This window comes from Triticum aestivum, chromosome 5A, assembly GCF_018294505.1.
Source record: "Triticum aestivum cultivar Chinese Spring chromosome 5A, IWGSC CS RefSeq v2.1, whole genome shotgun sequence".
NCBI lineage: Eukaryota > Viridiplantae > Streptophyta > Magnoliopsida > Poales > Poaceae > Triticum > Triticum aestivum.
Genome location: NC_057806.1, coordinates 342,771,803 through 342,787,162, shown reverse-complemented (window position 1 = coordinate 342,787,162; position 15,360 = coordinate 342,771,803). Strand labels below are relative to the sequence as shown.

Sequence of the window (15,360 nt, the reverse complement as noted above, 5' to 3'; positions counted from 1 at the left end):
ACACAAACATACAAATGCTTGCATCCAACTTTGTAAGGTGGTTGTCAATCCCCTCCTTGATAGTTACAAGGTTAAAAGGAAATATTGATAGACAGTGATGTGACAAATGACAAAATAGTACAGAGATCAATGGAGCAACGCAAATAATAATAGAGAATGGACAGGGGGGCATAGGTTCACTAGTGACTTCTCTCTCGAAAGCAGATAATGGCATGGTAAACAAATTACTGTTGGGAAATTGACAAATAAGCATCATTTATGGCATAATCTCATATAGGCATCACGTCCGTAACAATTAGACCACAATCCAACTACATCCACTACTATTACTCCACACCAAGACCGCTATCCAGCATGCACTCAAAGTATTAAGTTTGCAAGAAATAGGGTAACCTAGTAAGGAGGATGAGATGATGTAGACAGAAAGAAACCTAGCAATAAGATCAATCCCCGTTGTTTTATACTTAGCAGGAACAACACATCATATGCCTTTACCCCTTTCTGCAACTAGGCAAGATCACCATAAGATTGAACCCACTACTATGCATCACTCCCTTTGAAGAATTGCCCATCTATCTTGGCCAGAGAAGACGGATAATCAGAAAGCATACATAGCTAATCAATCATACAACAAAACTTGAAAAGATTCAATTATAATCAATGAACAATTTGATCATAAATCTACATATCATCAGAACTACTCACGCATCATCACACAGGCGGCAAGGTTGATGAAGATGGCCACCCCAATGGTTTCCCCCCTCCGGCAGAGCTCTAGAATAGAGCTCCAGATGGGATCACTTCGAAAGAGAGGCTGGTGGCGGCGATAAAATTCTCTCGTCTCTATGCCTATGTGGGTTTTGGGAATATTGGGAATTTATAGGCTAGGAATTAGGTCAACCGGAGCAGCAGGGCCCCCACAACCCTAGGTGGCGCAGCCAGGGGTGGGCCATGCCCCTATGCTTGTGGGCCCTATGTGAATCTTATGGTCTTCTCCCGAAGCTTTTAGGGTCTCTTATTTTCCATAAAAAAATTGTCATAAAATTTCATAGTGTTTGAACCTTCCTAGATATGATTTTTCTGTGAAACCAAAAACAAGCAAAAAATAGGAACTGGTACTGGGCACTAAATTAATAAGTTAGTCCAGAAAAATAATATAAATGATATAAAAACCATACAAAAGTTATAATATAATATCAGTTAACAATAAAAAAATATAGCTACGTTGGAGACGTGTAAAAATTGCTTTGTGTTTTTTCATGAAGGGGCATATATATTTAAAGTGTAAATCATGGCATTATTTATTTGATACCTAAAATACCTAATGCAACAATCATTTTGATTTTTTGTTAATTTCTAGTTGAATGTAAGTTATAAAATACTTGCAAAATTTCTAGCTAACATGATAAGTTTAGTGGTAGCTAAAGTGTTTGTAGGCACAAACTCATTCTAGAGGGCATGCCCCTATTACATGAGATTGTCCATGGAATTCATGTTGAAATGAAATCAGGTGTGATGTTAAAACAATGATTCTAAAAAAGGCCTATGTGTAGGAATTTTTGGATTTTGGAAGATGTGAAACGGACTAAAATAGTAATAACTATCAGTTTTTATCTTTATAGTCAATTTAAATTCAGGCTACAATTGTCGAAAATTTTGTACACATGCAATGGAAGACCAGAAATTGAAAGAGCAAAAAAATTTGCTTGCATGAAAGAAAGGGATTAAAGGAAGGAGATTGTAAATGCAAGGATCTTTTCCCCGATGTTATTACTGTTGGCACAATCATGCTACTCGTTGCTGAAAGCTCCAATGCAAATTAGTAAGGGCACAAAGGTCTCAACAACGACGCTGAAAAAGTACATACTAAGCTCTTGCCCACGTACTTGGTTACCTCAGTCCGTATATCATCCTTGGAGCATCATCCCTTTTTCCCTAGAGACCGTAGTTTTATCAAATCATGGGAATGATGGTGCTACTAGAAGACATATTACATCTTCCAATAGTTTCCTTAGTTCTTTGTTTATGGGATCAAGGTGTTGCAAGTATTAGCAACACAAAAAACTACCAAAAAGGCATATTAGTAACCAGTAATATGAGATACTACTCGGTAAAGAGTTTCACCTGCAACCTCGTACGGGCGTGTAGGATCATAAGGTAAGTAATTAAATATAGGTATGATGAACATATGCGCATTGCATTTGAGAAGTGGGACATGTGTCACTAAGACACCACGACCGATTGTCCTCGAATCGAGGGTACATTGTCCAACAGTGGCCTTATTCCATCTCGCGGGCCTCCATGGTTATTGAGGAGAAACCACACCAACACCTTGGCGTTTCATGACTGCATCATTAGTCCCAAAAGATTTGGATCAAACTACCTTACTATTCCTTGTTCTCACCGTTGTTTGGTGTAGTCCTCCACACCTCCTTGATATCCACCCCCCTTTAGCCGACCTTCGGTGTATCGGGTACATCCAGTCCTATGATCAGGAAGAGACAAAATACGAAATTGCAACACGAACGTAATATAACGTCCACCCTTAGCCCATGGGGACAACACACACATCGTGATTGAATCGCCAACCAGAGACATTGCAAAATGTTCCTTTAAGGTTATTGACTAAATTGTCTAACAATCTCGCTAATCGCAAGGAAATCTCAAAGTATAAGATTAAAACTATCGTCGAGTTATTATGGTGGTGGTGGAGACTATGAAGATGACGACTGGTGAAGGTTTGGTGCAGCAAAAAGTTGAGGGTTGTGTCAATCGGCATGGAGAGAGAGAAACATATAGATAGATAGGTAAATAGGGGAAGAGAGATGATTTGGAGTCCTCTAACCTATCTAAACAGTTGCAGTCCCTCCTGATTAGGGTTTTAGGGGCGCAAATGCACGGATAGCGAGGGGGAGGGTCTCACGAAAGCGCCTTGGCAGGCGCAACCCTGCTTGATACAAGCACGCTTGTACCAATGCTCGACTAGGCTTCCTAGCGGCCATCTTTATATCGCAATGACCCTCTCGTGATGTAGATCTTCAATAAGCCTCCCCCTTATGTTCATATATGCAACAACTTAACAAAATAAGAAGGTCTACACGACTTTGCAATTGTGAGTGTTTAGTGCACAACTTGGAGTACTAAGAAAATATGTAAGAATATCAAGTTTAAACTTACGAAAAGATGAGTTTTAAATACACTCATCAATATCTTCTTGCCTTTACAAACTTTTTGGTCCTTCAAACCTTGCAGGATCCCAAGCACACCTAGGACACACCCTCAAAAAGTAATAACAAGTTGGTCGCTTGGTGATGAATCTTTTGTTTGCGCTTCAAAAAATAGTCCCCTTCACACTCAAACTCTCATAATGAATCCATAAGGTTGGAAACGTTAGAGTATTTGAAACACGGTAACAGATCTCAAAGTAAAGAAGATTTCAGAGGGTAGACTCAATAATTTGGTTAGAATCCTCTTTTAAACTCATCACAATGCTTGAACGATTGGCTTTGAATGGTGCGGTATGCGAGAGGGCCTACATAGGTTGGACCCAGAAATGTGTGATTGCACACGAATTAGCAAAACCTGAGGCTCCTACCATTTTGGCTTAGAAGTTCCAAACGAGCTAAAGGTGGTAACTTAAACTAGCTTGGAGGCGCCGAACAAGATTTCACAAGTTCGAATAGGCACGTCCCCGCCCATACCTCTAGTTATGTTGTCGCTGCGCAACCGTGTGTGTGATGGTGTTCTTCGACGAGATATGGTCACGGATAGGATTGGGAGGAGGGCGTAAAAAACGAGAAATTTGTGAAGGACTCCTTGGAGGTGCGCTGGTGCTCTCCGGTGAGAAAAACGAAGAGCGATGGAGGGTAGACGGGAAGGGCTATTTTGCCAAAAGAACAAAGATCAAAGTGAGTGTACGGCTCAAATACAGTGAATGAGGATTTTTTTTACGGGAAATGAGGGTATATATCTTTTTTTGCGGGTATATATCTTTGGAGAGCATGTCATGCCGAAGGCAATTTGAAAACCTACGTATTTGATAAAAAAATCTTGGAAAAAACGTCCTTTCACGGAGAATATGCCACTGCATTTGTGGAAATATGATTTTGGCAGGAGGGAAAGCTGGGTCGGCGGCAAGCGTCGGAGCGAGGAGGCAAGGTCCATCCATCACAAGCGAGCAGAGGCAGGGTGAGAAAAGACAGCACTGCTCGCCAGCAGCGGCTCCCGTGTCCTTCCTTCCTGGGGAACCCCCGAAAGTTGAACGCCCGGGCGAGGGAAGCCGCGAAAACCAAAAGCAAACCAACTCTCGCCTCCCCTCCCCCAATCCCTGTCTCCCTCTGCCCGCAGGCCGCAGCAGCAGCAGCACGCACACCACCCCCGCAATAAAGAAGCTGCTGCCCCTGCCGTTGCGTTGCGTCGCGTGGCGGGTGGCGCTCCCCTCTCCCCCTCTCTCTCTCTCTTCGTCTTCCTCCCGAACCCCAATAAAACCTCCCCGCCCTTTCCCTCCTATCCCATTTGTGCTGCGTGCTGCGCTCATCACTGCCCCCCACCACGCCTCCCACTGCTCGAGGCCAGCTAAAGCAGCCAGCCAACCAGCCGTAGCCGCAGTTAAAGCCAACCGGCTACCTCGCCCCGCCTCGCCTCGCCATGGGAGGGGAGCCGCTCTCCTCTTCCGCTCCCGCCGCGCCCTGAGCAGGACCGAGCACCACTGGACTTGTCCCCCGTTACGTCACTGTATCTGTACCCACGGGAGCACGTTGTGGCCATGGCCTTTGCCGCGCTCTTTGTTGACTCGCTCTACTGCCCGGAGGAGCACCACGACCTGTTCCAGGAGCCGGCCGAGGAGCAGTGGCCGGATCAGCAGCCGCTGGTGGCTCTTGACGACGAGCTGCCGGCGCTGTTCGAGGTGTTCAGGGGCAAGGAGGAGGTGCTGCTGCGGGAGGGCGGCGACGGGTACGGCGGCGACGCGAGGAGGCAGGCGGCCGTGGGGTGGGCGACGCGCGCGGCGGCCAGGCTCGGCTTCTCCGCCCTCACGGCCGCGCTCGCCGCCGCGTACCTCGACCGCTGCTTCCTCAGCGGCGGCGCGCTGCGGCTCGGGGACCAGCCGTGGATGGCGCGGCTCGCCGCCGTCGCCTGCGTGGCGCTCGCCGCTAAGGTGGAGGAGACGCGGGTGCCCGTGCTCCTCGACCTCCAGCTCTGCGCCGCCGAGAGCGCCGGCGACGCCGACGTGTTCGACGCCAAGACGGTGCGCCGGATGGAGCTCCTCGTGCTCTCCGCGCTCGCCTGGCGGATGCACCCCGTCACGCCATTCTCCTTCCTCCACCCCGTGCTCGCCGCCGCGCGCCTGCGCCAGTGCGAGAGCGTCCTGCTCGCGGTAATGCCAGGTGGGTTCATGGCTCTTCCCCGTCCATGCATTGCTGTCTCAAGAATAAAAGACTCCATCTTTACGTCAAGCGTGTTCTCACTTTGCGCGCGTGGCAGACTGGAGCTGGCCACGGTACCGCCCGTCGGCGTGGGCTGCGGCGGCATTGCTCGCGACGGCCGGCTACGGCAGTGGCGACGGCGACGCCGAGCTCTTGGCGCTCATCAACGCCCCCGAGGTCAGCACCACAAACTTGTCGTTAGCGGTTGCCACATTATTACTACCAGCTGTCTTCGTGCACACTCGTGCCAATGCCACTGTTTGTGCTCAACTGATGGGCTTGCCAATGCAGGACGAGGTGGCGGAGTGCGTCAAGATCCTCTCCGGGGAGGCGGCGGCGGGATTCATGGGCTTCGGCGGCGACAATAAGCGCAAGCGCGCGGCAGCGGGGCTGCACTCGCCGCCGCTGAGCCCGAGCGGCGTGATCGGCGCGGCGGCATACTTCAGCTGCGAGAGCTCGTCCAGCAGCGCGGACTCACGCTCCGGCGCCGCCACCGCCTGGCCGGGGTCAGTCTCCGTGTCGTCCTCCCCGGAGCCCGCCGGCCGGCCGCTCAAGCGCGCCACCGCCACGGCGATGATGCTTCCACCCGACGAGGAGAGCCGCGACGCCTGGCGTTAGATGCCAACCCCGCCCCGCGGCGCCGGACTAGCTACTACCTATAGCTCGCCGTAGAACAACAGCCGGCGATCAGGGAAGGCCGTAATGAGAAGCCGGCCTGGGGGGAGAAGTAAAAAACGTGTAATTTTGCAATGCGGCTGGAAAAGACGGGTCCTGTAGGGGGGAGGAGGCAGGGAGATTAGCCATTGATGGCTCTTGGAGTAGCACTCTCATGGAGGAGGGGAGGGACAAGGTAGGCGGCAGGGCAAGTTTGCTCCATCTCCGGCTTGCTCCCTCCCTACGACGGCGCCATGAATGCAATTCCCCACTTCCCATGAGCTCTATCTACATCTGCATTGATTAATGCCCCCCTTGCTGGCTTCTCATTTTATCTAAATAAATGTGGATAAACCTTGATCACTTGTTCTCTCTGATGATGGTGCCTTGATTGTGTGCTGCATGCTACTGCCTTGGCATTAAAACTGATGGAATGTCTGTTCATGTGCCATGACTAATAATGAGATGGGGGTCGAGCACTACGGGAGGAAATGTTCCGATGTAGTAGGGCAAAATAGAAAACTACGAAGAATATTTTTAGAGGGTGCTTTTTTTGAAATATTTTAGAGGGTGCTTTTTTTGAAATATTTTAGAGGGTGCTCATATTGAAAGAAAATTAGTTATTTGACCACAGACGAGAAAATAGGGCTGCACAACCCTACAAACAAGGTTCTTCAAAATCAACGTATCAAGGGAAGACACGACATTGAGGAAGACACGACATTGCCATATCTTCACCCCATAGAGCATGTATTAGCAAACTCCAAAACGACGATATTGCCATATCTTTCACCCCAAAACAATGTCTTCAACAAAGACGCCGTGCGTAAACACCGTCCTAGCAAGATGCGACCATCAAATGTCGGACCATGGTTTTTCACCCTTGAGTTCGACACCCCCCTGAGTACCACCAAGCCAAAGTTATCTTTGGCATGGAGGGGCAAACACACCATGGTCATGGAAACTGAAATAAATCACTCCATGACATACATGTCGGGAGGCAATCCTTCACCTGCATATCTTTGGCATGGATATCACCATGCGCCCAAATCCATTCTTCGGAACACAGAACGATCACAAAGTGTGGAGAGCCAAACGTCGTTGGCAACTTCAACTCACATGCACGTGCTCCAGGGCAAATGTGCCGGAGGTTGCCGACGACAACGACGCCGAGGCATGGTGTCAACTCCATGGCCACCTCAGGCGGTAGGTGCACCACCCCGGCTTATTGACGCACCACTTTCTGTGCTACCACATTGGTGCTGCCACAATCGACTAGGCTGTCGAGTTGTCGCAAACGGTTTACTGCTACATCTGATTGTCGAAAGTTGTCTATGCCCCGCACCGCTGGCCACATAGCACCGCAGCTCAACACCTCCTAGAGTGCCCATGGTCGCCGTCTCGACGTCCAAGTTCCATCGTGTATGCCACACCGTCCGGGGCCACCATGTCGTATGGTCAGCAAGCGCTCCCCTGCGCGAGAAGGCAGCTTTGTCCACCGGCGTCCTTTGACAGCAGCGGGGTGGGTAAAAGAGTGGGGGTGGCGGCGGCGGCTAGGGTTGATTGTGAACCGTTGATTTGACCACACATTTCAGCCCGTACTCTACATTTTATTCACCTGTATTTTTAAGCATCAGTAAATAACATCAATAAAACGGGAAAATAAAGAGAAATACACAAGAGGCTAGGCCGAATCAATTAGAGTTCTAGCAGCAATAGACATGATTAGAATCCATGTGATCAACCTTGTAGATGCATGTGAGTGAGGGAAAAGTACGAGTAGCAAAGCATGAAAAGAAAGAGGTGATAGGATGACTCGGCAGCCTTGTTGGCATGGTGCAATATGGATTTGACTTTTACTCATTCTAATTCCATGGTGGACCAGCCTGCCTCCCTCCCTGCCTCCACACACACACACACACACACACACACACACACACACACACACACAAAGGGCACTGTTGACAAAAGGAGAAAGGACAAAGGAGCGGTGCGAGTATAATTTCTTTATTATTAACTTTTCTTTTGGTGTAGACATATTCCCTCTTTCATGTATGCATACATAAAGGAAGGTTCCCTAAAAAGGATTTATGGAAAAGAGTAGAAATTTCTGAAAGTAAATAAAGAGGGAAAAAAGAGAAGGAAAGCAAAAGAAGGGGAAACTCCCGGGCTTGGCGCGTAAAGACAAGTGAGACGATACACCGAGACTGTAGTGGGTGTGCAAGCAGTAGTACGAGCTTGTGCCATCGGAAGAGACCGGGCTTTTAAAGGCATGGAAAGAGAGTGAGTCGTCTGGGAAGGAGGGAGGGAAAATAATGGAGGTCACATCACAAGCCAAAGGGGTTTTTGGATGCGTTTTGGTGCTCACAATGATTGGGTGGATTGGTCCTTATTACTATTAACACATGCTGCCAGACATGCTAAATTATCAGCTGATGAGTAGAGTGATGGGTTTGACCTTAGAAATGCATATTGTACAACGCCAAACCATTAATGTTTCTATGGCCATAGTATGAAACGTCCCCCTCTCCCTCCATAAGCCATTTCTAGCCCCCTTGTTGGCGCCGCCGCCGGTTCGTCCTCCCTCCGACGGACCTTTCACTCAAGCAGTGCGTTTAGTGCCGACGGAGGGTGTGTGGAGGTGTCTCCAACAATATTCTTGAATCCGGTCGGCATTGATCTTCAGTGATGCTGCTTGGATCCGATGGACATCTCTCTTAGACGGGTTCGTCTGTGCTATTTTGCCATGACTTATTGATTTTGTACGACAAATATATGATTTTATTAGCTTTGCGCTATGTTTAATTACTAACCATTTTTAAAAAATCATCACATCATCTAACAAGTATGTATTCGATAGAGAAAAGAGGAAAAGAAGTACACGAGTTGATAAATCGCATAGTAAATATATTGTTAGATTCCTTAAGACCAATTTCTTCATTGAGAATGAATTGTTAGATGATATTAGTATTGATACCATCGTCATCGTCTTTTGCATTTTAGAATGTTATAAGAAAATTTTAGCGTAATAAGTATACATTAATTTATCCACATATCGCATCTGAATATTACATATATGGCTTGTTATTTTGACCTTTATAATGAGGCGCCCCAAGTTTCAGGTTCGCCCGAACCACCAAAACCCGAGGACCGGCCATGGACATTTGTTGCTGTGGGAGATTCATTGTTCTGCACCTCTTCAATGTAGATTAACACTCCCCCGGGAATGTGATCTTCATATTACATCTTTGTCTTCATCACTTTCGGTTGTTTCTAAACCTAACTTTATGAGTTGTTATTACTTGTTTAATTAGTTGTCGTGTGTAGCTTGTTATCTTGTTGTAGATCTTCATATAGGGTGTATCATCAAGTTGCATATCTAGAGATACATTTTTGCAGTAGTCTCTAAAAGCAGCTAAGAAAATTTTAAATCTGGTAGTCGCTTGTTCACCCCTGTTTAGCCGACATTTAGCACATCTTTGGGTATTCAGGATACACGTGTGTGCGTCCTTGATGTCTACACTAGCCGTTGGTATCATATTGTTCCAAAGATCATGTGTATTTAGTATCAACTTTAAAAACTTGTTCCATACGGACATTTTAAACCTAAGCTTTTCTATTTGAAGCAACAGGAGGAACAAGACCTTCCCCTCTCTCTCTCTCTCTCACCTCGGCAACATCTCATTTCCATAGCCCCTCTCTCCTTAGTATATCTCATTCACCTAACCTACATTGCGCATCTTAAGTTCAAAAAAGGGTATGCCAAGATTTGCGAATCATAATGGGGTACGACAATCGATGAAATCTAGCTGAGATCAGGCAGGATAGAAGATTCACGACAACTACTAAGCCCGGGTGTGTTGACTCGGAGGATCTCGCGTTGTCGCCGCTTAGCCCGCCCTCCACCCTCCCATCTCGCAATCACCAGCGACCAACCATAGGAGAAGTTTGCGCGGGTGCCTAAGTAGATGGCAGCGGGGTGCTCCGCCCCACGGATGGCGGGGTTTCTTCTCGTCTGGAGGCCTTCTCTTTGTTGCACAACACAATGGTTGGCGATTTCCCTGACTGCCTCTCCTGCGGCGAGCAACCTCTCCCAAGCAAGCCTCAACACGATCGACTTTGGCTTGCCTTCTGCTCCATCAGTTGCTAGATATATCCGCTTATGGCCTGCCCCGTGGGTGGTGCGACAACCAACTCTGGATTTTGTACCAAGAGAAGTGGAGGCATCAAGTCATACGATATGGCCTCCACCGGTTACTCGGGGAGGGGGCGGCGGGGGGGGGGGGGGGGGGTCATCGGCGACGTGGCAGCGACAATGACTAGTTGAAGAGGTGCACTCGTGGGGTGGGGATGGTGCGGCTACAACTTCCCACATCTCCGTGCCATAGTCGTCGTCAAGGCTCTACCACACTGGTTTTGGAACACGTGCAACGGTGCAAGCGAGAAGTTGTTGACGACATTGGGTTCTTCATGTTGTTCGACATTTCTTGTTCGCACGCATGGCCTTGCTTGCGCGATGATGTTCACTCCATGGTTAAGCACGTGAGCGACTGTCTCTAGGCATTTACACCATGAAACATTTTTAATTTCAATTTCCCGTGACCATGGCATGTGGGCGTTCCCCTTCATACAACATCGGCTTCTTTAAATACTGGTGCGGCAACACTAGAAGACTACGGTTTGGTGGTGCTTTACTGAGTATAGGGTCTCAAGCTCTAGGGTGAAAATATTAGGTCTAGCCTTCGATGTTTGCACCTAGCAAGGACGGTGTTTACACGCCGTGTCCTTGCTGGAGGCATTGCATGGAGATTCCTTAGACGTGCTCTCCCGGGTGAAAACCCAAGACATGATGTTCAATGGTTGAATCCGATGATGACGGCACTTGTGCATCGTTTCCTTTATGAAAGCGTTGCTTTTGAAGAACATTTTGCTTATTTCATGTGTTCTCAAGAACGGTGGAAGGTGTTGCTGCTTATAAGTTGCAAGTTGTTGGCCGTGTTGTTTTTATTTATTCCTTCTTTAATTTTTTTAGTAGTGTTAGACTATGTATAGCTTCTGTACTTATGTACGTATTGTAACACATCCATTATATATAATGAGATAAGCCACCCCTAGAGGGTTGTGCTGGTTTCCCCAAAACTTATTGTCTTACATGGTATCACGCTAGGTTACGATCGCTTCTGCTTCCAAACCCTAATACCCGCACCGTCACCGCAGCCGCCGCCGCCTTCACCGCCGCCATGTCGAGCGCCGCCACCACCGGGTCCACTGCTGCGGGGTTCCTCCCGGCCTCTCTTGCTGCTCTGCTCAACCTCCCGCTCGATGCCGTCGCCGTTCCGGCTCCGATCGGGACCAGGAGCATCGGCTCCGTCTACTCCACGCCGCCGGCGCCCTCGCTTGGGCGCGACCTCGTGGTCCACACCGCGGCGCCGCCGTCCGCTGCGGACTCCGCGGGCGTCGTCCCGCCGCTCCTGCCGCAAGCGAATCACACCGCCCCGCTGGCGGGGTTGGCGGCGTCCACCCCGGCCGCGGGCCTTGCGGCGTCCGACCCGGCCGCGAGCTTTGCGGCGTCCGCCCTGGCTGCGGTCCCGCCTCCTCCCGCATCGGCTTCGGTGCCTCCGGCTGCCTCCATGGTGTTTGCACCCCAGGCAGCCCCCTCGATGGGATCGTCTTCGCCGCCGCTGTTTCACTTCGGTCATCTCATCACCATCAAGCTCTCCGCCGACAACTACATCTTCTGGCGTGCGCAGGTTCTCCCGCTCTTGGGGAGTCACTACCTGCTAGGCTACGTCGACGGATCGCTTCCCTGCCCACCCGCACTGGTAGACAGCGTGCACGGTCCGGTCTACAATCCGGCCCATCGCGTCTGGACGGGGCAGGACCAGGCGAACCTCTCCTCCATCCAGGGGTCGCTCTCGCCGGCAGTTGCCGGACTTGTTGTCTTCGCGAAGACGTCTCATGAGGCCTGGACCATCCTTGAGCGAACCTTTGCAGCGCAGTCCCAGGCTTGTGTCTCTGCACTCCATCGTCAACTTGGAGAGTGTCAGAAGCTTGACTCCACTGCCACTGAGTTCTACAACAAGGTCAAGGGCCTCGCCGACACATTGGCCTCCATTGGACAGCCCCTCACCGACTCCGAGTTCAACTCGTTTATTGTCAACGGTCTTGATGAGGAGTATGATGCCTTAGTCGAGATCATCAACGAGCGGGGCAACTCGACACCCATGCTGGCACACGAGGTTTTCTCTCGGCTCCTTCTCACTGAGCAACGGGTCGAGACACGCCGCTCCAGGGGCACTGGCTCCCTCTCGGCCAACGCCGCCACCAAGGGTGGCCGCTCTTCTTCATCACCCCGGTCTCCCTTGGGGCTGCCACCGTCGCCCGCCTCGGCCCCCCACCTACTGCGACCTTACCGGGGGCTGGCGGTCCACGTGTGTGCCAGCTTTGTGGCCGCGATGGGCACTGGGCCTCCAAGTGTCATAAGCGCTTCCAGCGAAGCTTCCTTGGTCTTGGCAATGACGGCAAAGATACACGCAACAATGCCCGTCAGGTCGCCATGGCTGATCGTCCCGCGCCGCAGAAGCAACAGGGACACACTCAGTCCTACTCCATCGATCCACACTGGTACATGGACTCTGGGGCGACAGAGCATCTGACCAGCGAGATGGGGAAGCTTCACACTCGTGAACCCTATCATGGCTCCGACAAGATCCACACCGCCAATGGAGCAGGTATGCACATCTCTCATATTGGTCAAGCATCTCTTCTCACTAGACATGCCAATAGGAGTCTTCAGCTTCGCAATGTTCTTCGAGTTCCATCTGTGACCCGTAATCTTCTATCAGTTCCTAAACTCACACGTGATAATAATGTGCTTTGTGAATTTCACCCTTTTGATCTTTTTATTAAGGATCGGGGCACGAGGGACATTCTTCTTAGTGGGCGGTTGTGCCAGGGCCTCTACCGTCTGGAGCATCCTGGCGTCGCCCGTGTTTTCAGTGGAGTTCGGGTCTCTCCGTCACAGTGGCATGCTCGTCTTGGTCACCCGGCCACACCTATTGTCCGTCATATTTTGCGTCGTCATGAGCTTCCTAGTTTGTCTAGTAATAAAGATGTAGCAGTGTGTGATGCTTGTCAGCAGGGGAAGAGTCATCAACTTCCTTTTTCGGAGTCCAGTCGTGAGGTGAAACATCCTTTAGAACTTGTGTTTTCAGATGTATGGGGTCCTGCTCAGACTTCTGTCAGTGGTCATAATTACTATATCAGTTTCGTTGATGCTTATAGTCGCTTTACCTGGCTTTACCTTATTAAACGCAAATCTGATGTGTTTGATATTTTTGTTCAGTTTCAAAAACATGTTGAACGTCTTCTCAAGCACAAAATTGTTCATGTCCAGTCGGACTGGGGGGGCGAGTATCGCAACCTCAACTCCTTCTTTCAGTCGCTTGGGATAGCTCATCGTTTAGCATGTCCACATACACATCAGCAGAATGGTTCAGTCGAACGTAAGCATCGTCATATTGTTGAAGCTGGTCTTACTCTTTTGGCCCATGCATCTGTTCCGTTTCGGTTTTGGAGTGATGCTTTCACCACTGCATGCTTTCTCATCAACCGTACTCCCACTCGTGTTTTAAACATGAAGACTCCCATTGAGGTTCTCCTTAATGAACAACCTGATTATACCTTTTTCAAGGTATTTGGGTGTGCTTGCTGGCCGCATCTTCGTCCATATAATAAGCGCAAGCTTGAGTTTCGTTCTAAGAAGTGTGTTTTTCTTGGCTATAGCTCTCTTCATAAAGGTTACAAATGTCTTCATGTTCCCACTAATCGTGTCTATATATCTCGGGACGTCGTGTTTGATGAGCATGTTTTTCCCTTTGCCAAACTTCCTGTGTCCACTGTCGAACCACCATCTCTGCATTCATCCTCTGTTGCTTCTGACCAATTTGATGATGTTGCATACTCTCCTTTGCTGTTACCTAACCATGGTGCAGGAACCGGACGTGGGGTTCGTTTGGAGCTGTTGGAGGATTCACCATCATCATCGCCGCCTTCTGATGGGCACGTCGATCGCCCTATGTTGCATGGCATCGATTCGCGTGCCCATGCATGGTCACCCGAAGAGCCCGTCGCGCCGAGCATCTCCACTGCTCGGTCCGCTACGCCAGCGACCGCCGAGTCTCCAGCGGCTCGGCCCTCTTCGCCAGCGGCCGCCGAGTCTTCAGCGGCTCGGCCTGTCACGCCGTCTTCGCCCGCGGCTCGGCCCGTCACGCCGTCTTCGCCTGCAGCTCGGGTCCGCGACGCCGTCCTCACGTCGCCTTCATCCGCGGATCGGCCCGCGACACCGGCCGCGCCATGGCCCACTATGCCGGGCTCGCCATCGGCCCGGTCTGTGACGCCGGCGTCGCCAGCTGCTTCGTCTGCTCTGCCGGTTTCGCCGGTGGGCCGGCCTTCTTCGCCGACCGAGCCCGAGGCTACTGTGTCTCGCTCCTCGTCACCGGCTGACTCGTCAACGTCGCCGTCCTCCAGCCCGTTGCAGGCTGCTCCGTCGACCTCGGTGGTTCCTGTGTCCCGACCATATACACGCAGTCGCAGTGGCATTTTCAAACCTAAGGAACGTAAGTATGGTACGGTTGCTTGGTTGGCTGCTTGTTTGGCTGCTGCTGTTGTGGATCCATCTTCTGAGCCTCGCTCATATCAGGCTGCCCTGCGCATTCCACATTGGCGCGAGGCTATGGAGCAGGAGTTTCATGCTCTCCTTCGTAACAAGACATGGACTCTCGTTCCTCCATCACCACGGGTAAATGTTATTGACTCAAAATGGGTATTCAAAGTGAAGAAGCATTCGGATGGATCTATTGAGCGTTACAAAGCGCGACTTGTTGCTCGCGGTTTTCGGCAGCGCCATGGTCTTGACTATGAGGACACCTTCAGTCCTGTCGTCAAGCCTACCACTATTCGGCTTCTTCTCTCCATTGCTGTTTCTCGTGGTTGGTCACTTCGTCAACTTGATGTGCAGAATGCTTTTCTACATGGATTTTTGGAGGAAGAGGTTTATATGAAACAGCCGCCTGGTTTCTCTGATCCTGATCGTCCTGACTATATCTGTCGTCTCTCCAAAGCACTATATGGTTTGAAGCAAGCTCCTCGTGCCTGGCATGCCCGCCTTGCCTCTGCCCTTCGTGCTCATGGGTTTGTGCCGTCCACTGCTGACACTTCATTATTTCTTCTACAGAAGCCAGAAGTCACTATGTATCTTTTGGTATATGTCGATGATATTATC

At 50.0% G+C, this 15,360-nt stretch overlaps 1 protein-coding gene across 1 annotated transcript; it reads left to right on the top strand.

Annotated features, from left to right (window-relative positions):
• Positions 1–4,443: 4,443 nt before the first annotated feature.
• LOC123103288 (cyclin-D3-2) lies at positions 4,444–6,440 on the top strand. The gene is made up of 3 exons (XM_044524817.1): positions 4,444–5,384; positions 5,482–5,600; positions 5,715–6,440. The coding sequence occupies exons 1-3, from the start codon at positions 4,766–4,768 to the stop codon at positions 6,039–6,041; spliced, it is 1,065 nt and encodes a 354-aa protein (XP_044380752.1). The 5' UTR covers positions 4,444–4,765; the 3' UTR covers positions 6,042–6,440.
• Positions 6,441–15,360: the final 8,920 nt, after the last annotated feature.